The following is a 26763-nucleotide window of genomic DNA, read 5'->3' as shown; positions in this document are numbered from 1 at the left end:
ACTATTATTTGTGTATTATTTTATTAGATAATAAAACAATCTTTCTAATAGTGAAAAATTAAAATTACACGACTTCAGTATTGTCATCCAACAGGCTATGTGAACGATGTGAGAACGAATGTAATAAGTCTGACTTCGTACAAATTATTCTGTTGTCTTACGTACAACTGTGCGTCCGTGTATTGAGAGGTTGTTGGTGTAATTCTTGTGACAGTATCTTAACATTGGATTATTTTAGAATTTGTGACGTTTCGTTTTCTAAGCGGGAGTAAATACTGAAATAAAATTTCTTCATTGTTGAATGACTGAAGTATATGACTGTCAAATATGAGATTTCAAAATCATGGTTTAATATTTTTCCATTTTAGCCTTGCATTTGTGTTCACAAAGCAAACTGTTAGTAATGACGATGATAAGTTGGGAACTATTGTAGCAGCAAACGTGGTAAGTGTTGTTTTAATGTGGATGTTTATGAATGATTTATTAATTTAATTCTGTGTTTCAGTAGAAATTGAACAAATTAATTGTTAAAATAATCTATAATTTATTTATATGCACAGTAGTTTAGTTCTTAATTACTTAATTCTGTATTTAACTGGAACATCAGTCTGCTATTCTGTATGTAGGACTCATTCCCCACATAATTTAAATTATAATGTTATTTATATTTTATTAACTTCATTATTTTGTTGAAGATACTAGGGAGTGCTATTAGTGAACAGATTTAGTTTTGTTTATGTTATAGTGAACATTTACCAGCTTTGGCTGTGTACTCTAGTTTTAGTTGATATAATCTAAATATACTTATTTTCTAAAATGTAATAGTTTTTAAAATTCATTGACCGATATGCTGAAATAAGGTTTGCCGTTATATCAAATAATAAAATTTCTGACTGAATTCCTAAAACCTTAAAATATACTTACAATAATCATTTTGTGATTAATCCAACCCTTCCTCAGTGGTATTGAAGATCTGTTCAGCTAGTGGACAATATTGACCATATTTTGATTTGCATTGCAGTTTTTCATTTAGTATGTTTCTTTTTATTTATTTAATAGGTTTAAAAATTCTCGTGTGATAATCTGTGTATATGGGAATATATGCATTTTAGGGGTCAATTTTCATGAATGTATGATGATTAATAGAGGTTGATTTTGATGTACACAAAGCTTGTGTGATGTTTACTTCTGTGGGTGAATATGTTTACCCAGTATGTTTATTACTATAATTGTAATTTAATTTTTTTACTCATAAGTTTCCGTTTTAATTGATGTATTTTTTTAATTTCAAAAGCAGGACAATAATATTTTCTTTTTTTGTGGAAATTCTGTATAATTGCAGACAAATAAATTTTTTCAGTAGGTGTGTTTGTTATTGTTTTGTATTTCTTGTAACATTTTGTTAAACAGTATAGATGCAAATTCATTTAGATTGACAGATATTTCATGGGTGTTGAGTACTTCAATATAGTTTTCAGCTGACATAGGGTGTAACTGGTGATGTAATTTGTGAAAAAACCACCTGTTTGTGTTTTGTTAGGTGATGAGGTGTTTTGCAGTTGAAAGAATCATCAGTTATGATGGAATTTCTTTTCTGTTTTGAAGGTTTGGTTTAAACAAATATTTTGAAGGTGTCATCTTTGTCACATAGTCATCTTTGAGAGAAAAGTGATTAACAAATTTGCACCATCTAATAAACTTCTATCCTTACTCTAATAAACATTATTTTTTTATCCTTTGGTTTTCAATTAGTTTTTTGTATTAAGAATTTGGCTTCAAATTTTTCTTTTACAAACTATATTGTGTATCTGCTACAATCTATTAGTGTGAGAAAGTATCTTGATTCTCCTATTGAAGGGTTCTCCATTGCTCATCATAAATCCATTTTAATCAAGTGTACCAATTTGATAAAACAATGCTCATCAGTTGAAAAAGGTAGTCTGTTATGTTCCATTTGAAGGGGGAAGGAAGGATACAGATGCCCAAGATCCTCTTGGGTATAGGGTGTATATTTACACCCAAGAGGATTATTTAATAATGGAGGTAATGTGAACTCTTTTTCTGTTTAGCTTCTGGAACCACCGTATGGTATTACCTTAGAGGATTAGTGAGGATGATATGTGTGAATATAAATGAAATGTGTAGTCTAGTCCAGTCTCAGGTCACCATTCCTGAGACGTGTGGTTAATTGAAACCCAACCACCAAAGAACACTGGTATCCACAATCTAGTTTTCAAATCTGTTTAAGAGTATCTGCCAGTAATTAATGAGAGCAGGCTGCCAAGATGGGTAATACCATAGAACAATGGTAAGGACTGGAGGTATTTGTATATTTAGAACTGAGAAGAAGCATTGAGCTCTAATACCTAGCTGAGGAGTAGATCTCGGTTGTTCCTGACATTGATTAGCATGCTGGTTTGAGAATACCGTATCAAAGGTTGGATGAGTTGGTTGCGTGTTAAGGCAAGCCATGTTAGGAGCATATTATTTGCTTCTGTCTGTTAACAAAGAGATGGGTCAGCACTTTACCTCGGCACAGCAGACTTACCTCAGGGCTTGAGCAAAAAGCACCTGTGGCAAGACAGATGAACGAATGATAGACTACATCAAGCATTTTTAGTGCGGACGAATAAGCCATGCAGCTGTAGTCTAATCAGGAACAGAGTACAGCTTGGTAGGAGCGCAACATATGCGATCAGCTCCTTCAATAGGTATTAGATAGAACCTTAGCATGTCTAACATTTTTAGACACTTTATCTTCAGCTCCTTCAAATGTGTTACCCATGTTAGTTGTTGGTCTAACCACATTCCTAGAAATCTAACCCACATGCATGCCTAACTGGGGTTTACCATGTGAATAAATTTGAGGGTCAACAAGCTCCCTCAACCGGCAAAAGCAAATGCATTTGGTTTTTTCCACAGAAAACATGAGTCCACTAAATTTACACCATGATTCTGAGCAGGTTATTGTGTTATGAAGCATCTTCTCACCAGTAGCTAACGTTTACTGCTATTAATGTCTAGATATTTAAACATAAATAGTAAAATCATCTATAACTAAAGAACACATAACCGGTTTTTGCATACAGTTTGTTATATTATTTATGATGGCTATGGCAAACTAAGTAATACTTATAACACTTCCCTGAGGTACTGAATTTTCTAGTGTGAAACCTTCAGGTACTGTCATTCCAACTCAAAAGGACCGACTACTGAGATAGCTCCTGATAAATGCGAGGAGATTACCTTGTACGCCCCATCCATGAAATACATTTAGGATTTCTTTCCTCCTTGCGGTGTCATACGCCTTTTGTAAATAAAAAAAAAACAGCCAGACATTGGCGATATAAAAAGGCGTTTTGAACAGCAGCTTCCAGGGCAACTATGTGATCAGTAGACGATCTACCCTGTTGGAAACCTCTGATTTTGGGACAATTAGGGTGTTTCTCTAAAGGTATCACACTAGACTACAAGGTTTACTATTCATCTCATCATCTTGCACAGGGTACTGGTCAAGGATATGGGCGATAACTTGTAGGGCATGTTTTATCTTTACTAGGTTTCAGTATGGAGATAACCAGTGCCTCTGACTAAGAATTTGGAAATAACTGGTCTGAGGAAATTTATTATAGATGCACAAAAGATGTCGTACTACACTGTATGGGAGATGTGATAACATACTGAGCCTGATGTTATCATTTCCAGGGGAAGTATCATGAGAATTATTCAGGGCATACCTTATTCCATTATGAGAAAAGGGTATGTTTAATTCATTATGCTAGTCTCCAATCATGAACGTAATATTTTCTGCATGCAACTTATATCTCACAAACTCAGTGCAGTACAATGATGTAAGAGAAACTGCCCTAAACAACCAAATGGGATCACTATATCAACTGGTGCAGTAACAAGGTTTTCGCCACTTTGCAGGCAAAAATCATCTGCTGTGACTGTACTGATCTACACATGATTCCAACCTTTCTCCATACAGCAAATGATGGTGTCTGAGAAATGGATTTGATGTACGAGGTATGTAAATAAAGTAATGAGACTAGTTTTTTGGCCACCAAAGTGGCAACACTGTAAAGTTTCTAGTACACATATGGTTGGCTATGTGAACAGCTGATTTATATTAGGTATTAATATTTTTAGTCTGTTGTTGACACGTGAAACATAAACAAACTTTTTGTGAAATGAATTTTATTGTGCGTTATAAAAATGAGTGCTACTAATTATGAGCAACATTGTGCAATCAAGTTTTGTATTAAGCTTGGTGAGAATTCTACTGAAACTTTTTCAAAATTGAAAAGGGCATATGGAGATGATGCTCTGTAACGAGTCCAAGTTTTTAGTGCTTTTAAGCATTTTCAAATGGCTGGAAATCAGTTGCGGACGATCCACGCTCTTGAAGACTGTTAATGTCAAAAAGTGATGACAATGTTAAACAAATCAGAAACTTGATACAGTATGCCCAATGATTAACTGTCAGAATGATTGCAGAACAGTTGAATTTTGACATACGAATTGAACATGAAAAAAGTTTGTGCAAAATTGGTCCTAAAAACATCACTGTTGAACAGAAAAACATCAGGGTGGAACTATGCCATGATCTTCTAGGACGAATTGAAACTGATCCTAATTTAAAAAAAAATGTTATTACTGGTGATGAATCTTGGATATTTGAGTACGACCCAAAAACAAAACGCCAAAGCAAGGAATGGCACACTTCAAACTCACCACACCCAAAAAAAAACAAAAATGAGCAAATCAAAAATCAAAACCATGCTAATTTGTTTCTTTGATAGTAATGCCATTGTCCTTAAGGAGTTTTTGCCTACAGGATGGACTGTAAATGAATATGTTTACCAAGAAATTCTTGAAAGACTGCGGAAAAGAGTTGCCCGTGTGAGACCAGCCATCAAAGATAATGTAACCGGATGCTGCATCATGAAAATGCACCTTCTCACACTACACTCTCAATTAATAAATTTTTGGCAAAGAAAAATATTCCTGAATTTTCTCAATCAGCATTCACCTGACTTAAGTCCCTGCGACTTTTTCCTGTTCCCGACTTTAACAAAACACCTGAAAAGGGACACCATTTTGGAACAGTAGAAAACATAAAAAAAATATATAATCGACCATCTGAAGGATATTCCAGTTTCTGAGTTCCAACACTGCTATGAAGAGTGGGAAACCATTTGAGGCATCACGTGGCTTCCCAAGGGAACTATTTCAAAGGTGATATAGTCCATGTATAATTGGATTGTAAATAAAAAGTTTTTATGAACCAGTCTCATTACTTTATTTATAGACCTTGTAATTCAGCCATGATTTAGGTTTAGCACACCGAAACACTTGATGGGAAACAGTCCTCGCGTCTTCAATTGAAATTACGTAGAGTCTATGCCAATCTCTTTGTACACACCTGCAGTCTTCATCCCACCAAGGAACTGCAGGCTGCCTGGGCTTTCTGGATGACAAAGGGGTGAATTCATTTGCTCTATCGTGAATCTGGTGTGTAAACTTGGCAAGTTGGTGGATTGTGCTACAACAAAATTTAGTATCAAAAAATAGAAAAATAAACTAAAAAAAAAATAAAGATCTACAGGGTCTTTCGCCCCCTTTTTTATATTGGCCGAAGGAAAACTTGTGCCGGATCCAGTTTGCCATCTGAACTATCCAACTGTGTGGCTGACTCTGAGGCAGGTAATAATTACTGAGTGAGATACAACTGGTCTATGATCGCTTTCAAAGAAGTTTTTGGAAATGTACCAGGCAAGACGTGGAAGTAACTTTGCTGAACACGACAGATTGATGCACGAAGATGAACTTGATGAAGAGATGACATGCATGATCCGTCCATTGTTCAGTAAGCAGAGATCTAAGTCCTGCCTCATCAATAAACTGTACTGTCTTGACAAGTACATGATGATGGGCTTTGAAATCGCCAGTTATTAGGCAAGGTGTAGGAATTTGGTAAAACAGACTGGATAAATCATCCTCGCTGATATCAGAATTTGGAGGAATATATAAGTTGCAGATATTCATTTTAAATGATGCCAATGTTTGCAATGAGACTGCAGGACGTTTATCAATAGCAGGACATGGGTAGCTATAACGATTTCCTTCAGGAAAACAGCCACATCTCATCCTCTGCCCTCAGTTTATAGTCATATCTTTTATAGATGTAACTGCAAAAGGACACATCATCCTGGGGACACAGCTAAGTCTCCTACAGACACAGAACTAAAGGATTTTCTTCCTTTATTAAGTTTTCTATATCCTCATGGTGAGAACAGATACCCCAAACATTCCACTTAATAATATTTCTAGCCATAGAAAAAACTTTTATTTATAAAAACCTGTTTGCAGATTGCTTATCAAAAATTATCTGGGGTTTTTTAGTTTTAGTGCCTAAGTCTATCAGAAAGTGCTTAGCTTCTTCTGGCACTTCATCCACTTCCACATCCACAAAGAGACCTAGAGATGTTGTTGGGGATTTGGATGTCTCGGAGGCTGGAGGTACTGTATCAGGTGATAGGTTTTTTTGTAGATCCCTTCAATGGGATCTTAGTAGTTTGGTGCATTGGTGGTGCAGTTGGAGTTCTGTTTGGTGGTGTACTAAGTGCGTTGGCATTTGGTACATCATTTGGTCTTTCCACTGAAAATATTTTTCTTCTTGCCAGTACGCAACACTGCTAATAGCAGAAGTGAGAGATTTTACTTGGTTTGATAAAGCCTGCACTTATTTGGTCAGTTCCTTGCACTATGTACACTTGTTCTCTTTTTTGTAGTTTGTTGGACAGAGCTTGTACAAAACTAACACCAGGTTGAACTGGATTCCTCATGTTGAGGGATTTTTTATATTGCCGATAAGCCTCAGGAAAGGATGATAATTTTTGCTCAATACAAATCCTCAGTATAGCCAGTTCCTCTTTATAAACAGGGCACTCTCAAGATCTCGCCGAATGGGTGAACCCTTACAGTTTGTACACTTTTCAACTTGTGTGCATGCGCTATTATGATGTCCTGTATGGCTAGAATGCGCACAAACTTGCTCCTTGGTGCAACCAGTTTTGTTGTACCTAAAACCCTGACACTGAAAGCAGTATCTTGGATTAGGTATGTATGGTTGCACATGGACAGAGAGAATTATTTATCAGGAATTATTTTCTCAGGAACTCTTGGTACAGAAAAGGTTAGGATAGGTGAGGATGATGGCTCACCAACACTATTCTCCTTCCTTATGGCCCTCTGCACAGATTGCAGTGTCAGCTCTTCTAATAGTTCAGTATCAGCCAAGTCATGGCAAAAGATCACTTGCTGGAGTTTTGTGTTATGTGGCATTTCTGGCTCTGTTCATCATTATTCACCTCAATCAACATAATTCGCCACTCCTGAGCTTTTTTATTGATTTCAGTGAGCCACAAGCTGCCACTATGCACTTATTTATTAAAAAGTAGGAAACCTTCGAGAAAGATTTTCCCACTTCCTTTTATTTTACAATAAGAAATCTTAAGTTCTGTCTCTTTTTCGCTAGACACAACGTTGGTCAAAGCTATTTCAAACCAATATTTTTGTTGGCTTTTTCAAGTGGACCAACAACCACTGAAAGAGATTTAGGATAAGTGAGGATGGTGGCTCACCAACACTATTCTCCTTCTTTATGGTCTACCATTTAGTTACGTAGAGCCATACACCCATCGGCACAATAGTTTCCACCTTGGATTACAATTGCATTTCGTAAGGTGTCGTTACACCACCAACTGTAAGTGAGAATGTTGTTGTGTAGTTCTGTAAGGGTATATGTTGTAAATTAAGTAGTTTTCTTGGTATAGTGTGTAGTGTAAAGTGTTCTGCAGCACTGTGTGTAGCGGGAAGAAAAGCTGCAGAGGCTAGGTCCATGGGAAAGCCAACCTCCAAAATCTTATTCTTTAAGATAATAATGTATAATGTGCTTTCTCCTTGTATATTATGTTTGATCACCCCTTTACTGTATACCTCATTCCTCCGATTATCAATTTTGACAAAGACATCAGAAACAGTATTCTTTGCAGCTATTACATTTGCTAGTGTAACTTCACCGTAAAGATACAAAGATTGAAATTGAAAAAAAGAAAGTCAGTACATTTTGCTAAAGTAATGTGAATTAAGTGAGTTAATGCATAAGTATAAGTAAATAATTTTCAGTAAGGTGTTGTGTTGGCAGGTGTGTGTGGTTGGATTCCATAAATAGAAGTAAGGAGATATTTTATTTGAATAATATTCTGTTAACTATTTCTGTGTTGATAGTATTGCTGTTGTTGAATTCAAATGTATTAATGGGTTAGTTTATTAGTAATATTTAAACGAAAAATAAAGAAAAGAGTGTTTTTCTCTGTCATTTAAATTGATTTATTAAATTAAAATATTTTGATAGCACTACAACATAATATCATCATTCAAATAAATCAGCTTCTTGAGTCGATCGATTAAATAATATTTGACAGAAATTAATTAATTGGGGTTAAAAAGGGTTCTACTCTTGAAATAAAATCTTCACATTTTTGCCTTAGTTGAATGAGGAAATTAAAAATATTTTTTAGAGAATAGTCAACATTTTTTATGTCAACTAAGGGTTGAAAAAGAGGTTTTGCCTCAAATATATATATATATATATATATATAAAAGTTGCACTCACTTTTTGTTCAAGAACTTGAAGATAACTGGGGATAGATTTTCTCAAAGGTTGTTGAAATCTTTACTTTTCTCCATTTTTTGGTTGAGAAATAGAAATCTGTTTGATGATAACATCCAATAATGCATGGTCTTTTAGGGAGGCTGGCATTTACTTGAAGGATGTTTGTTCCTATCGTGGCTAACATTGTGTCCCCCCTTGTTCCAGGGTGAGCTCTTCTTATTATTTATTATTCTGCGGTTGGAAAAAACACACAATGTGATAGAGGTTTCTAGATTCTCCTTACTCCAATTACCTTTTGTTTGACATTTTTACATTAGATTAATGTTTGAAGAATATAGAATAAAGCATAATCAGAAGGTTATTCATACTGTAACATACTGGAGCATCATGTTTATTAAAACAAACCAAAAAAAAACACATAAAACATTATACACACTATGGACACTGTGTACAAGGTGATCTTGAAGATGGCCACCATTGGGATTTTAGAAACTAAGTTTATGAGAAACCTTGAATGGAAAACCTTCCTTAGATTTTCCCTGTTTTAAAAATACACTGTAACAATTTTTGAAATCTTCATTCTTTTTCCAATATGGTGGTCAGCTTCATTATTTCAAATGGAAACCTCATGTTTTTAATTCAATTAAGATATATTTTTAGACATTTTTATTCTTTGATATTTGTTTTAAATGCAGCTGTTACAGAGTTGTGGGCTGACAATTGTAAAATCAAATATGGTGGCCAACTTTTAATTTCAAAAGGAAACCCCGTGTTTTTATTGCCTTTTTGTGTAGAAAACAGTGTCTTTTTATTCTTGAGTACTTTTCTCTAAATGTAGCCATTACGAAGCTATGGGCTGATAATTGTAAACTTACAAAAATAATAAATACAATTTTAATGCCAAATAATTTTCAGTTGTTTTTTGCATTACTCAAATTTAACAGTACACTCATTGATGGTTAATGTGTTGTCTTTATTCATTAATTATTTGAATTTTGTCTCAAGATGTTAATAAGTACTTTTAGTGTTTTTATTACTCTATATTTGTGTTAGAATCTTTTTTGAAGTGTTTATCAGTTGCTTTGTATAATTTTAATTTTAATAATGCAGTTTGACAATAATGAAAAAGTGGATATGCTGAATTTTTTAAGTAACATAAATTCAACATTAACAAGAAACACATTTGTAAAATAAAATAAATATGCTCACTGTAAACTGTTTGCTAGATCAGTTGGAAATCTACAAAAAAAAAAAATAACATTGCTCTGCCAGAACAGAGTTTTACAGAAGATATTGAGTCTCATATTTTTTTCCTTTGAAGCATATTCTATTGCTTCCATAAGGGAAACAGCACAATTGCTGTACAAATCTTATGGATGAATAGGAAATGAGCTGTGGTAGCACAATTGCTATGGAACCTGCTGTTCTTCACACTTTCATACCTGGTGATGAAGGAAGAAGGCTTGAATTCAGCAGCTAGATTGCACAATGGGTTGTATAGTATCCTAATTTTTGCCTAGTATTATTTGGTGTGGTGAAATAAGTTTCTCCAATAATAGGATGCACAATCAAAAAAACAACTTATTATTGGTCAAAAGGAAATCCATTAACGGTCAGAGGACACAATTTAATGAGATCTCTCACAACTGCCGATATCAAAATCAAATTTTGGCCGTGCTTTTTATGAAGGAAATGTTACAGTAACTTAATACCATCAATTGCTGGAAGATGTTCTACTGCCATTCCACTGATGACTTGTCTTTAGGTTTATGAATGCAAATGTATTTCCAACAAGATGGAACTCCAGCACACAACTGCGGCCCGGTAAAGAAGTATTGCAAACAATACAGATCTTTTCGTATTAAGATTACTTTTTGTGTGGATTTGTGGAAAACTGGTTAATTTCTGAGACCCCAGCAGCGGCCATTTTGAGTTAATCACTCTGCATAATTTCTTATTTCTTTTCTACATACAAATACAGGTCTTCTTAATGTAAAAAAAACTGGTACTAATAGCTTAAGTGGGAATTGCAATGAGTACAAGTCACTTATTATTGGCAGTACCAATAGTCTTTTGTTAAACAACAAAAATATCTTGACAAATGAAAAGCAACAACATTAAAAATTTATTCCAGGTAATATTAAAAATAACTACATTTTTTTTTTTGTTTTTTATTGTGACATGTTTTAATGGTTTCTATTCTTTAATTTTTAATGTAGTGGAATTAGTTGTCAATCTGTATGTTGTCATAATTGGGCCTGAAATAAAAATGCATATGTTTTGATGAGCTGGTGGCTAAAGCATATCGGTGGGGACATCAGTTGAGTGTCATTTTCAACAGGATCATTTGATGTTCAGTTAAGGGTTGGAACTGTTTAGGTGGGGAAAAAAAAAATAATAACCAATCAAAATTTAATTCTAGTATGAGTATGACATATTCTAGTAAGAGTATGACATGAGGGTGAATGAAATATAAATGGTAATTTTTTTTTTTAATAAATTTATCGATTAATAATATACACACTCCTTACCATTTTTGATTCCAGAGTGTAATGATGGACCCATATCTCATCACATGTGATGATGCGCCTCTAAAAATCATCTCCTTCTTGCCATAATCAATTCAAAAGTCTCTCACAGATCATCAGCCTGACCTGTAATTGATTTTCGGTCAACATCCTTGAAACCCATTGAGCACTAATTTTTCTAAAGGCAAGATAATCATCCCAGCCCCATAGGGGAAAACACCTGCCTTGTGATGCTTGCGGTTACCGCACCACAACTCCCCATTTCTAGTCGTGATGGGCCTTAACAGGAGGCCAAGATGATCAGTGATAATGGATTGAGCGCTCCCATAGCTGATACTCACCTCTGATGCTGTTTCTTTTACAGTGAAACTGCCATCATCTTTGATAAGCTCTTAGATGGCATAGATGTTGTCAACTGTGAGACTTGACCTTGGACGTCGATCGTGACTTTTGTTTTCTACACTTTCTCACCCGCCCTTAAATTTTGTGGCCCACATGTACACTCGATTCTGGGACAGTGTAGCGTTCCCAAACTATACCTTTAAACGAGTTAAAATTACTGCGAATTGTAACACCTTCATTAGTTAAAAACTTTGATTATATGTTGTGCAAAAGACGAAGGAACATCTTGCTCACTCATGGCTGTACTGACGACAGAACAGAGATGAAGAGCTAACCAAGTCGGTTATCCGTCTCTTGCACTCTGAACATTAACTCTCCGCTCTGCCATCCAGCTCGGAACTGCTTGCTGCATAGAGTAGCAAAATTACCATTTAAATTTGATTCACCCTCTATGTATCATACAATACTATGAATAGAAGTAGGCTGACAAGTTCTGTAGTCATCCAAATAGTATTATTTATAAAGTTGAATCTTATATTACGTTCTTTATATGTTTCACAATAAATATATTGTAGTAGTAGTCGTGAATAAATACGGTGAAATATAACTATGTTATTTATAGAAACAGAATATTTTTGATTGTCAAGAGATTCCGTGTGGGTCTAATGTTGGTAACGGTTACATGAAAATTTTTAATTGTTTCCAACCGATCACTGTATGTTTACAGCAGATACTAACTCCATATTTTACATAATTTTTACTACGTTAAGAAAGTAAAAAGTAATTGATTTTCACGGCTCTAGAATGTGAAATTCTAAATGGCGCATATTTTTTCTTATGTGTAATTTCATACATAGGAATGCAATTTATAAATAAATTATATTTAACTGTACGGTTTTATATTTAAAATCGGTTACAATTTATTCACTGCTATGATATTCTTGATGGTTGGATGCTATAGAATTAATTTTTATGTATGTTTTCTCTGATTCTTGCTAGATAAAATTTATAACTGCTTAATTTTACAAATAAATAATTATTTACAGAAAAAATGTTTCAAAATATAACTATTCTATAAAATTAAAAACTCTTTATATCAAAAATGTTAAAGAAAATTAACATTTCTGAAAAAAAATATATATATTGAGATGGGCTATGTTATCATAATAATATGAACAAATAAATAAAACTAAGAAAAATGTCTTTTTTAAATTTATATTTCATAGAATAACAGTTTCAACATTAAATGACTGAACATACTGAACACTTTTAGTGCACACTCTTGTTATGTTACTGAGCATAGTTACATATTTGGTGAAACATTGTGTGTAACATGTAATATAACAATCCATTTTAGCTTATAACTCTTTTAGATTTTTATTAATAATTAATAAAAAATCAAATTTAAATATTAAAACTGATATTTAGTTCCTAAAAGTTATAATATTATTAACTCCATTAAAATTTAACACAACAAGATGCTAAGTATTTCAATTTCTGTTAGAATGCAGTAAACATGTGCATATAGAAAAACATAGTGAGATTCCATAATCCCATCCTACAAATTAACTGACCGTAAGATTCCAAATGGGATCTCGTGGCTCTGATATTGATATTATGTCTGATCTTAGTTAGGATTTTACGGCTAGTTAAAAAGGACTTGAAAGAGTGGCAGTCAAATTATTAATGTGCTCAGGGATGTATGTTTTAGGATTTTAAGTAAAAAGAAAGTAAGTTAGTGAATTAGCAAAAATAAATATCGATAAAATTCTCAATTTTTTACATCATCTTTTTTTTTAAATGCACTGCCCTGAAGGATTCCTGAGAAAAGTGAAAATTGTGATTGCGGTCACTTGTATAAGTATAGATGTTCTAATTAAGTTATATTTTCTTCTTTTGCTTATGCGGTTATTTTTATGAAAACATAGACCGTATAAGCTCTTTGTTACTTTATGAGGTAATGAAGGAATTTGTGTCATAATGTTGGTAACGTACTCGTATTTTGCAAGACAGTATTTTAACTATCTATTGAAATAAATAAATGTATATGTTACAGTCAAAGGCCGATTTACAGTCACGATTGACTAAACTTCGTAGTCAAAGCTGAAAACAGACTTTCTCTTTCGGCCTTTGGCTAAAATGCTTTTAGGCAACCTAGGAGCGACCAAATCGACCAGACAAAAGTTGAAAACTCATCAGACAATCGGCTTTGTCATTAAATACTTAACTGACAATGTTGGTTTTTGTTTCAATTTCACATGTTTTATTGTAGAATCAATAATGTTTTTTTATTTCATAGATCTGGTATAAAATGAAAATAATAAATGTAAAAAGTTGTTAGTATCTCATTTATTCGACGAAAATTTTGTTTCTTTGTTAGTACAATCGACTTACATTTCTAAGTAATAACAAACTAATTTTTGGATATCAACTGAAAGTCAAACTGTCAATAGTTAGGACGCTGAACTCTACTTATTTTAGTCGCTTTTATGACGGAGCGATATAAAATGCCGAATAGCACAAGCTAAACGAGCCTTCAGTAAGAAATATAATTTGTTTACATCAAAAATTAATTTAAATGTCAGGAAAAGATTTTTGAAAGTGTATGTTTGGAGTGTCGCTTTATAAGGAAGGGAAACTTGGACGATCGGAGTATCTGAGAAGAAAAGATTAGAAGCTTTTGAAATGCGGTGCTATAGGAGAATGTTAAAAATCAGATGGGTGGATAAAGTGACAAAGGAAGAGGTATTGCGGCAAATAGATGAAGAAAGAAGCGTTTGGAAAAATATAGTTAAAAGAAGAGACAGACTAATAGGCCACATACTAAGGCATCCTGGAATAGTCGCTTTAATATTGGAAGGACAGGTAGAAGGGAAAAATTGTGTAGGCAGGCCACGTTTGGAATATGTAAAACAAATTGTTAGGGATGTAGGATTTAGATGGTATACTGAAATGAAACGACTAGCACTAGATAGGGAATCTTGGAGAGCTGCATCAAACCAGTCAAATGACTGAAGACAAAAAAAAGAAGACATTTTGAGTTGCACAAAACGTTTAATCTTTTGCATTTGCACATTTTAGAATCGCATCTTTTATTGCAATTACATTTTATGAATCCCTGACCTCCGAACATTGAACTTTGTACTTGTTTCTCTTAATGATAATTCAATATCAGGCACATCACTAATATAAATGATGGTCTCTTTGCATTCCTGGAATCGGTTCCTTGCGAAAAGTGTGTTGATAGTTCCTCGTTTGGTACCCGGCTTATAAAAACCTTCTTCTGTTTTCTCTAAAACTATCCCGAGGACGTTTCGAGCATCTCGTTTACCCCTGTCGACAAGCGGGATAGGAATAGTGTGACGGTTTTTTCATCCTCAACCGTAGGAAATGTATTTTGAGATGCTTGCTTCATCATAAGCCTGACCTTCAAGTCAATCGATAGCTCTTTCCTTTTTTATATTTGTTTGTACTTTTTGCACATCGAATGCAAATGACTTCACTTCCGTATCCCTTATCTGAAGCGAGTGTGTTATCGGAACAGATGATATGAACATATTTGCTCACATATTTTATAAGTGTGTGCTCCAGAGCTCTCTTTTGACAAATGCAGCGCACCATACTTTTAAAAAAACAAACTGGTTAATCGTTTTCTGCAAATAAAATTAAAAAAAAAAAATGTAAAAGTCGGTTAAAATAATCCACGTTTTTTTTGTGTACTCACGTTCAAATTCTCATCTTGACACATACGAAGATTCGGAAGCTTGGCATTTTGATGATGCTCCTGCAACTTCTTGATTTTTTATTCTTCAACGATGTTCGTTTACATTATCCACTGTATCTTCTGCCGATGAGGTTTCGCGACTGTGAAACCTCATCGGCATCAAATTCTGTGTAAAGTTGTTTTACCGATTCGATTTGCGTTATCTAAATGTTCTTCAGTTTGCAGAACTTTTTTAATAGAATCCGGTAATGTCTGTATTCCAACATGAGCTTTTCTCCCTGCAGAACCATAATAGAATAAATATTAATAATTCATAAATATTTCATATTAAAAATACTGAAATTATATTATTAGGGAAATTGTAATTTTTCTATTGCCCTCGCTCGCGATTTGTTTCTCCACACCCACCTCGAGCGATTAATTATAATAATTATTCACTAATTATTATTATATTTAATTATTACTTATTATTAATTAATAATTAATAACTAATTAAAAAAATAACAGAAATAAAATTATTTAATTCTCTTTTAAAAAAAATTTAGTTTCCTCCCACAGAAATATAACTGCTCGCAGTTATAGATAGTTTTTTTATTAATATTTTAATTTTATTATTATTTTATTAATAGTTACAGCAAATAATAGCGAATAAATAATATTTTTTTATTTGAAAATGTCTTATTACTCACCAAGCATAACTTCAAACGGAGTTTGTCGTATTCCGGTGTGATAGGCACGATTTTTTTGCAGCTGACAAAATCTGAAACCCTCGCTCCAACGATTACTTTTATTATCTTCCATCCAAGTGAAAATAATTTTCTGTACATCTTGGTTAGCTCGTTCGATGCTTCCTTGATTTGTGAGTGACGAGGTTTGCCGTATACGATGGATAAATCTGGCCACATGTATTTTAGTTCCTCGATAACTCGGTTAGCAAATTCTCGGCCACTGTCAGACTGAAGTACGGATGGTGTTCCCAAAATGCAGAAAATATCGATAAGTGTGTGAGCTACTTCTGCTACTCCCTTTGTACGTAATGGACGTAAAATCAGGAATTTCGACAAATGAACACTTGATAGTTTAGAATACATTTGTATTCACCATCGGGATAAGTCTGCATGCCGATGAGATCAACTTGTCCACGTGCACGAATTTCTTTGAACAGTAATGGCTTTACAACCAGTCCTTTTCTAGGATGACTTTTCATCTTTTGGCATGATTCACACAAATTCAAGTAATAATTTACGCACTCTTTTGTTACATTGGCATATTTAGAGGCACTCGCGATGTGCACTATCGATTACATCGAACGATTAATTCATCGTCTGTAACGTAATACAAAATAGTTTGCTTGTCTGACAGTGGCTTTATCAATTTTTTATCGTCTCCATTTGCACAACATCATAACGTTTCAAACGTCTATAATCCCTACCGGTTTTCTTTTCAGCTGTTTTAGCGGATTCCACTTCACGAATTCATATTTTTGCTTATTTTCAATATGGAAAGAACAGTCACTTTTGTTTAAATCCGCGATTTTCGCTTTTAAGGTTAACTTTATCCACACCGTTGCCATCCTTAGAACATTCACTGTCAGTCATTTTGTTTATAATAAATGAGAAAACTCCGGGATACGATATTTGTAAACGCTGTACGATCGGTCAGAACTTTCAACGAAAAATAAACGTGGTGCACGAATGCACGGTATTTTATACAGTTTGAATCTATTGTTAGTAGTTTCGAGATGTTTCTTAATAGAGACCAAAATTTATTAATTTATTACTTATTCCTCAAGAAAGGGTATATTTGTGAGTCTTAATTTGACCCAACTACTATTTCGATTGCGATGTAAGAAAGACACGGTTACCGTTCTTAGCAAGATTCATGGGAAAAGTAAGTGCTTTTATTAATGTGCAGGGTTTTCCGAATCTGAACAATACATTTATTAGTACTACATTCTGAAAAAATGGACCCTATAATAAAGCTAATATATTGCCTTTGTTATTACATTTTGAAAGAAAGTGAATGTCTATTGTAATTTGTCCCATTGTCTCTAAACTTTATTAATGTAATAACACGAATATAATAAATTCACTTTATTCAGTAATAAAATTCATTTTTGTTACGTTTGTTCGAACAAACAAATATCCGAGCGATTACAAATATTTTGAAAAAGTATATTAGATTGTATATAAGATGGTACACCAATATATAATACGAAAGGTAAAGTCGATAGATGGGTGGAATATATTGAAGAGTTATACGGAGGAAATGAATTAGAAAATGGTGTTATAGAGGAAGAAGAGGAAGTTGAAGAGGATGAAATGGGAGAAACAATACTGAGATCTGAATTTAAGAGAGCATTAAAAGATTTAAATGGCAGAAAGGCTCCTGGAATAGACGGAATACCTGTAGAATTACTGCGAAGTGCAGGTGAGGAAGCGATTGATAGATTATACAAACTGGTATGTAATATTTATGAAAAAGGGAAGTTCCGTCAGACTTCAAAAAAAGTGTTATAGTTATGATACCAAAGAAAGCAGGGGCAGATAAATGTGAAGAATACAGAACAATTAGTTTAACTAGTCATGCATCAAAAATCTTAACTAGAATTTTATACAGAAGAATTGAGAGGAGAGTGGAAGAAGTGTTAGGAGAAGACCAATTTGGTTTCAGGAAAAGTATAGGGACAAGGGAAGCAATTTTAGGCCTCAGATTAATAGTAGAACGAAGATTAAAGAAAAACAAACCAACATATTTGGCGTTTATAGACCTAGAAAAGGCTTTTGATAACGTAGACTGGAGTAAAATGTTCAGCATTTTAAAAAAATTAGGGTTCAAATACAGAGATAGAAGAACAATTGCTAACATGTACAGGAACCAAACAGCAACAATAACAATTGAAGAACATAAGAAAGAAGCCCTAATAAGAAAGGGAGTCCGACAAGGATGTTCCCTATCTCCGTTACTTTTTAATCTTTACATGGAACTAGCAGTTAATGATGTTAAAGAACAATTTAGATTCGGAGTAACAGTACAAGGTGAAAAGATAAAGATGCTGCGATTTGCTGATGATATAGTAATTCTAGCCGAGAGTAAAAAGGATTTAGAAGAAACAATGAACGGCATAGTTGAAGTCCTACGCAAGAACTATCGCATGAAAATAAACAAGAACAAAACAAAAGTAATGAAATGTAGTAGAAATAACAAAGATGGACCGCTGAATGTGAAAATAGGAGGAGAAAAGATTATGGAGGTAGAAGAATTTTGTTATTTGGGAAGTAAAATTACTAAAGATGGACGGAGCAGGAGCGATATAAAATGCCGAATAGCACAAGCTAAACGAGCCTTCAGTAAGAAATATAATTTGTTTACATCAAAAATTAATTTAAATGTCAGGAAAAGATTTTTGAAAGTGTATGTTTGGAGTGTCGCTTTATATGGAAGTGAAACTTGGACAATCGGAGTATCTGAGAAGAAAAGATTAGAAGCTTTTGAAATGTGGTGCTATAGGAGAATGTTAAAAATCAGATGGGTGGATAAAGTGACAAATGATGAGGTATTGCGGCAGATAGATGAAGAAAGAAGCATTTGGAAAAATATAGTTAAAAGAAGAGACAGACTTATAGGCCACATACTAAGGCATCCTGGAATAGTCGCTTTAATATTGGAAGGACAGGTAGAAGGGAAAAATTGTGTAGGCAGGCCACGTTTGGAGTATGTAAAACAAATTGTTGGGGATGTAGGATGTAGAGGGTATACTGAAATGAAACGACTAGCACTAGATAGGGAATCTTGGAGAGCTGCATCAAACCAGTCAAATGACTGAAGACAAAAAAAAAAAAAAAAAATTAGATTGAAAAAATTGGAGAGCTCGTGAAAATATATTTGAATTAAAAAGAAATGTCAGATTCCTAGTAAAAAATAATCAGGCTTTTTTTCTTTTTTTGGGAATATAATTTTCACTCTTATATCTGCCACCAGAAATAATGTAGAATGAATGTTGCCCGAAATTTTCCTCTATTGGCTCACATAAAGGCGAGCTTTAATCGGTCGATTACATTTTATTAAGAATTTTAAAGGCAGAATTTAGTTTGTTGTATTTGTTACAGTCAAAGGCCGATTTTTACATTTATTCTTTTCATTTTATACCAGGAGATCTATGAAATAAAAAAACATTATTGATTCAACAATAAAACATGTGAAATTGAGACAAAAAACACATTGTCAGTTAAGTATTTAATGACAAAGCTAAATTTTCAACTTTGACTGGTCGATTTAGTCGCTCCTAGGATTGCCTAAAAGCATTTTAGCCAAAGGCCAAAAGAGAAAGTCTGTTTTCAGCTTGACTATGAAGCTTAGTGAATCTGCAGGTTTGACTAGTCAAACCTAGGAATGACTGTAAATTGGCCTTTGACTGTAACATATATATGAAAAAGAAAAATTAAATTTATTACTCAGAATAAATAAATTATTATTTGAAATAGTTGATCATGATTTATTTATAATTTGCTTCTGTCAGCATAATTATTTAAATTAACCTCATTATTTTTTATCAAGCTTGCATATATATATATATATATATATAATGTGTGTGTGTGTGCGCGCGCGCGCACGTGTAAATGTAGTTTAAGTAGGTTGTTTCTTTAAATTATATTATTGATATTTATATTATTTTAACACATTAATAAACTTCTTATCATGTTGCCATTTACAAAAATTACATGTCATACATCAGTATTAAAAATTACATGAGAGTAACATGACATCAAAGTGTAGCACAAATCAAAGTATAGCATCTGATCTGTTCTGATGTGTAAACATGGTATATTCCAAATGAGTAACTTAAAACTGAACTGCTGCTGTTTTGAGAGGATCTGATTGTCTGGATTTTGTAGTAATTACAAAAGAGAGAAAAAAAAATAAGCACGTCAACACTATTTAAAGTTTGATAAGTTTATAATCATACCAGAATCGCAAGAAGATTGTATGCATGAACTATACTGAACTAAAGGAATAATACGATAAATGATATTCATGCTACAAGAGCAGAAAACTATACTGAAAATAATAGTCTGAATTGAATAAGCATTACATTCACAAATAAAAGGTACAGGAATTCATGTACATAATTAATGAACGGCACAACAACATAGCACGGTCGGTCTTATCAAGCATAACATTTTATTTATAAATAATCTAATTTTAGCTGTTTTTCATCATATTCTTCCGACAAAGTAAGTAAGAATTAAATAAAATCTTTAGATTATTTAAATCCCATCAAGAGCTTAACCCAATGATTTATCGATCATGACAAAAACTTGAAGAGGACAGCCAGACAGAGAGCTGACATTGTCATTCCCCACTCTTAACAGAATTGTAATAATAATAATAAGTAATCTTGAGTTACGTTGATGATGATATAATTTTGTTGGTATGTTGTTAACACTGTTCACTGGTTTGTTGATAGACTATAATGCAGTTATGCTTGATAACACTTGAAATGTTCATAAATTTTAGCCTGGTATTGCGATGTCTACTAATTTGTTAGTTATTGAACAACATTGTATCTGTGACCTTGACCAAAAACTGAACAGCTACACATTAAATGTAGTTGCAAAATGTAAAATTTTATGAATGAAATGAAAACTTAGATTAAATTAAATTTTGTAATTACATTTGCTAAAATTTACACATTCGCCATATTTTTAGAAAAGATGTTTGAAGTTAGCGCTCAGTGGAGCAATGCATTTTTGTGCTATAGTGATATATTGAGAGTTACCTGGCGTAAAATGTTATTGTGAATGCTGTTGATTTCTTATTGAATGTTCACCTACATTGATATGTAGGAATTTGATTCATAAATTCTATCCTTCAAAAAGTCTCAAAGGAAAAAAAAATTGCAACTGAACAAATCTGGGCAACGGGTAGGCCACTACCCTTTGCTGCTGTTCATGCTAATGTGTGCTAGTGAATTGATTGATGTCAGACATGTTTCTTCATCCTTTTTAGAAAAAGTCGTTTAATGATTTATTAATTGAGCCTAGAATTTCGTGAAAATTATATGGTATGCTTCTGTGTTAATCTGGTTAAAAAATATTAGCCCTAGTATATGATTATTAAAATAGCTAATTTTCATATACACTTATTTTCTCATCTGGACAGTTGAACGTCTGATGAGGATTTTCAGTCATCAATACCTTGTGTCGTGTGAATCAACATGCCCAGATAAATGAAACTGTTCCGTGTCTGATATGAAATACAGCATCGAGTCATTCTGTCTATCAAAAATGTTTTCAAGAAGCTGCTCGCAATGATTAAGATGGTTTGGTTTGTCTGTTCTCTTAAGTTGTTGCAAAATATGGTTTTAAATTAAAACCATGAAGAATTTTACAGTAAAAAGAGTGATTTACACCACTTGGTTGTGATAACATATGTGTAGTTTTTTTTGGACCGACAGAGATTCTTGGAATATTAGCTTTGGCATCTGGATTCCTAATGGAAGTTTAACTTTTTTGTTTTGCGTTTGAAACAGACTCTGTTGTACATAATTTTTTAATCAAATTGTGTATGTGCTCTTTGCTGGAGTACTAGAATTCAGAAATTTTTCTGCAAATATTTGACATGTATTTTTTTTAAAGATTCCAGAATGCACATAAGCTTCCACTTAAGCAAATCTTATGTTGATCAAATTAGGCATTTTAGAATATACAGTTGCAAAGAATAAAGTTTTACTGCACCGATGCAAATGAACAGTCAATAATAAATGAACTGATAACAATAGACAAAAGTAGTAATCAACAGTGGAGCTAGTAGTAGCAGCAGCATTAAATCTCATATTCAAATAACTGCAGTTTAAGCTGGTTTGCATCGATTTTAAGTTGCTCACTCTGTATAATACCCCATATAATACCATCTTAGTTAGTCTTATTTGAATTTAAGTGGGTTGCACATTTATTTGAAGTCTAGTTGAGCTGCTGCTCAATTATAGGCTACCTCAGATTGATTTTGTAAAGTAGGTGATTTTAAAAAAATTGCATAAAACTTTACACCACTTTGTGCCCTGTAGTGTATTTTTTAGAACCACTCTATGAAATGATCAAACTAAGCCAGTTAATAATATTGAAATGGTCTAAATATTTCAAAGATGGCTAGGAATTAGTCAAAGATGATGAGATTGGTATTGTTGACTTTTGTAATAATTTAAGACACTGGAAGTGATTGTGAAATTGTTTCAAATCATTCTTGAAGATACAAGACAGGTACTATTATAGGATTTCCTTAACAGATACCGGCAGATGAACTAAACGTAATATAAATTAACAGCAAAGTTTGTTGATTTTGTTTTAAAAAATGACTATCAAGACCATTCAATTATGTTAAATGCTCTAAAATATTTACAGATGACTCCAATTTCCTACTAAGGTCAATTAAGTTAGCTAAATACAAAAAGTGTCCTCTACTCTGAGTTTTCCTGTGGGAACTTTGTTTTTTCTGTAGTAAAAAATAACTTATGCTAACTTGAATCAAGATAATATGCACACAAAATTTTATTCAAATTCAACAACAATTACAACAGATATTTGCTTGCATTACGAGCAGGATTCTCTTGGGTCAGATACTTATCCTCTCTGAGAAAGTATATGCCTATTAACTTATTCTAATGAAATAAGATGAGCTCAACTTAAAATAAGGTCATTAGAAACTCACTTAGCAAGTTCATCATCAGTTTTGTCATTCATGTATGATGTGATCGGAGAAGGATAAAGAGACATTCTTATTAAGTGAGCTCGAGTAACTTTTCATTTTATTCTGTAAAGATCGCTGGTTATAGCTTTTCTTATGGACTTCCCTCTCAATTTCATTTCAGTATATTTTAACATGCTAAGCTGGAATAGATAAATACAAAGAAATAATAGCTATTGGATTACCAATTAACTGTATTAACAAAAATAGAATATACATTCTGGAATAAAGAATTAATCTATTTTTTTTTAGAATGGTTTTAAATCTCTTAATAAGGGGAAAAATTGTTAAAGTGTTTCTGCCTTGAAATATTACTGAGAAATTAAGTAGTAAATATAAGGATATAGGTTTAAAGTATATCCTCATATAAGGATATAAGGAATACCTCCCGATAGTGTATGTTATGCATAATTATATCATTGATTTAAATTAACACACATAATTGGTATGGTAAACACTACTGATTATAGTATTGGTATTGTAAACAATACGCATCATCACCCCAAAGAGTGATTATGCATATAAGTGAAATTTAAAAAACTTTTCAAATTCTTGAAATCAATAGTAAAAACTTTGAGACTTTTAATTTATTTTCTGTTGATTTTAACTTTTACTAAATAAAAAATTTGCTATAAAAAAAGGGTGAATAAGGAACCTTATCCACTTCTTCCTCATACAGTGGTGTTTCATGTACATTATGCTTTTTTCTTCATTGTTATTTTTGTGACTATATGTAGATTACGGAGTTTATTTTTTAAGAAATGAATTTTCTTAATTTAGCTTTGAAAGATTCTCTCTTGATGGGCATCCTTTTATGACTCCTCCTGTGTTTTTAATAGTTTTATTTTTTTAAGATTCTTTTATATACCTTATTGTCAAAATTTATGAAAAGTTTTCATAGTCTAAACCTGTTCAGCATTCAGTTAACCGTTATTTCCTAGGCAGAGTAACTGCTCTGGTTGTTTTCCTTAAAAAAGCCAGGAGAGTTTCATAACTCTCCTGGCTTTGCTCTTGATAGATTTTTATTTAAAATATGCCATAGGGTTTTTAAATATTGATGCCTTAATTATGCAATCAATATTGAATTAATTATAGAAAAAATCAAAATGTTCAGTAAACAAAATTTGGGTCCGATTTAGTGCTTTTGATCAAATGACATTTTGAAAAAATCAATAATTTAATAACAAACTGTTTTCCAGTTGACCTCGTGACCAATTGATGGTTTTGTCATCAAAATTATTTTATATTTAGATTATTCCTGAAAAGAAAAAATATATGTTTGGGGGTCCCCGTGCTTAACAAGTACCTCATATAATATTTCTAATGTCAACTGCTTTTGAAAAACAGTTGGAAATAATAAAAAATTAAAAGAGCTTTTAAATTCTTAAATCAAGTCTTAGAGGGCTTGACCAATGTCATCTGCCCTTAAAGTTAAAAAAAATTGATATTTTAAGTATGGGTTCCATTCAGACCCTTTACATTTTGGGGCTTAAAAGTTTATTTATTGGAAATTACTTTAATAAAGTTTTTCCCAGTTTGGTGGAGTGTTATTTAAGTGTTAAAAAAAAAAGTTTACTACAAAAAAAAATTACGGGTTCCATGGTATCCCCTTAACAGTAAAAAATCGAGCCAAAGCTGGAGTACATACAGCCAAATTTCAACTTTTTTTGTGATGTGTCAAAAATTTGTAAGTAATGTTGAATATTCTCCACCCCTCAATTTAATTTACTTACAAATTTGGAATTTAATAACTTAGGTCAGTGTTTCTCAACCTGTGGGGCGTGATAACACTAAGTGGGGGGCACAAGCATAGAAAAGAAAATATTAAAATAATTTATTAATTTATTGAAAGGAAAGCAAAACAAAATACTTTCTGATGTAATAAAATACACATTTACACTGATACAATACACTTATAAATAGGATTGTATCAGTTATATAGGATTTCACAATGTATTTTAATAATTAACTTATCAGTACTAAATTAAAAACTTAATAATTATTGTTAGTGACTCCCTTGGGCCTTTCTTGAAGAGCAAAGTTTTTCGAAGGAAGGTTTAATACTAGAAGTAGACAACAGAGTTCTTTTTCTATCTTTAGCTGAGATCTGTATTTTGTCTTCAAAGCAGCCACCGCAGAAAATCCGGTTTTGCAAAGGTAATGAAATCCTGCTGTTTTCAGTACAAACAACTCATCATCTACCCCTGCCCAAAATTCAAAGAGTGATTTATTACTAAATTGTCTTTTGATTTTGCCACTTGCCGTGAAGTCTATGAAGATTTATTTTTTGGCAGTTGAGAGCCCTTCGAGAGTATTTTAAAATAGATCCCTAACCCAATCGTAACTTGCTAAGTTTTCAGCAAGAAAGTACTTTTTAAAATTCTCTACTAACATGGCTCTATGAGTTTCAATGGTTACAAAAACAATTTTTACATGTTCTTCTGCCTTGTAAGTTTTAACACATTCATCCACATTTGCAAACGTTTCTAGGTTTTTTTTCTTTAAATTTGTGCTTCACAATTCCAATTTTCTACAAAAAGGATTAACTTCTCACTCGTATCCAACTTACGTGTATTTGCTCCTTGGAGATAAAGATTCAAGGTATTTAATCTCTCGAATATGTCGATTAAGTAGCTCAGTTCTATCTCAAATAAACCATCTCGAAACTTCTCGGCTTCCGGTTGGTTTTCCTCTTCTACAAAAATGGAATTTAATCTCTTTAATTCATAAACATGTTGCAAATATTTCCCACGTGATATGCATCTTGCCTTGCAATAAGATAGTAACGCCGAATGTACTGCATCCATATCTTTACAAAATGCAGAAAAGATTCTTGATTTTAGGGGTCTCATTTTTATATAATTTACTACGGTACAACCGTCGTTAGACAATATTCAGACCAGGACCCATGCCTTTGGAAGAGTTTCTCTGTGGTTCATGTAATGTGTCCAGATACACTGTGGAGATTTTTGTTTCACAATTACTTGTATACTTTAGAATCTTCCAGACGTTGAACGAGCACAATCTGTGTATATTCCGACACAATTTTTCCACTCTATGTTTACCTCGTTTATAAAATCATTTAAGATTGTAAATAATGCCAGATCTGTTGGTTTGCAGAAAAGTTGTTCTACTGCTGACATACCATCACAAAATCATACATAGGCAATGAAATGAGCATCTTTATTGCTATCTGTTGCCTCATCAAGCTGAATTGAAAACAGTTTGTCACGCAATTTCCTGAAAAGCTGATGCTGTACATTTTCAGCTATATCACCAATTCGACGACAGTAATCATTTGATAGAGGTATGGACTGCAAATGTTTGGAAAAATTATCTCCAGACATAGTTTCTACATCTCAATTATTGCTGCTGGCAAAATAAGCTTTTCACCAATGGCATGAGGCTTTTTACACCGGGCTATTTTATATGAAACTTTGTAAGAGACAAGTAAAGCTTTTTCATTCACAAAGTTTTTTAAAAATGATGTTGCTTTTCATATGATTTTAATTTTTATTCAAAAAATTCTCGGGGTTTGTTAATGTACTCTCTAAGAAGCGTTTCCAAATGTTGTGTAAGTTTATTTGAGTTTCATGTTGTCTGCTGCCAAACATTTTGAGCAAATGACACATCGGGTCATTCTTCTTCTTTATTTACTTTAGTATGGTGAGAATAATTTCTTGATTTTATTTTTGGAACCGCATTCGTCTATGCATTTGTTGATGCTTTACTATCGTCTAATG

At 32.9% G+C, this 26763-nt stretch overlaps 1 protein-coding gene across 1 annotated transcript in view; it reads left to right on the top strand.

The window, feature by feature from the left end:
* The first annotated feature begins 73 nt into the window (after nucleotides 1–73).
* Nucleotides 74–26763, top strand: part of LOC142317301 (prostatic acid phosphatase-like) — a 106076-nt gene continuing 79386 nt past the window's right edge. Inside the window, exon 1 of the mRNA XM_075353738.1 lies at nucleotides 74–444. Within this exon, the coding sequence (XP_075209853.1) occupies nucleotides 328–444 (117 nt within the window). The 5' untranslated portion in view covers nucleotides 74–327. The remainder of the gene's footprint in view (nucleotides 445–26763) is intronic.

Source organism: Lycorma delicatula, chromosome 1, assembly GCF_047948215.1.
Source record: "Lycorma delicatula isolate Av1 chromosome 1, ASM4794821v1, whole genome shotgun sequence".
Classification (NCBI taxonomy): Eukaryota; Metazoa; Arthropoda; class Insecta; order Hemiptera; family Fulgoridae; genus Lycorma; species Lycorma delicatula.
Note: the sequence above shows the minus strand (reverse complement) of the source record. Positions and strands in the feature narration are given on the sequence as shown.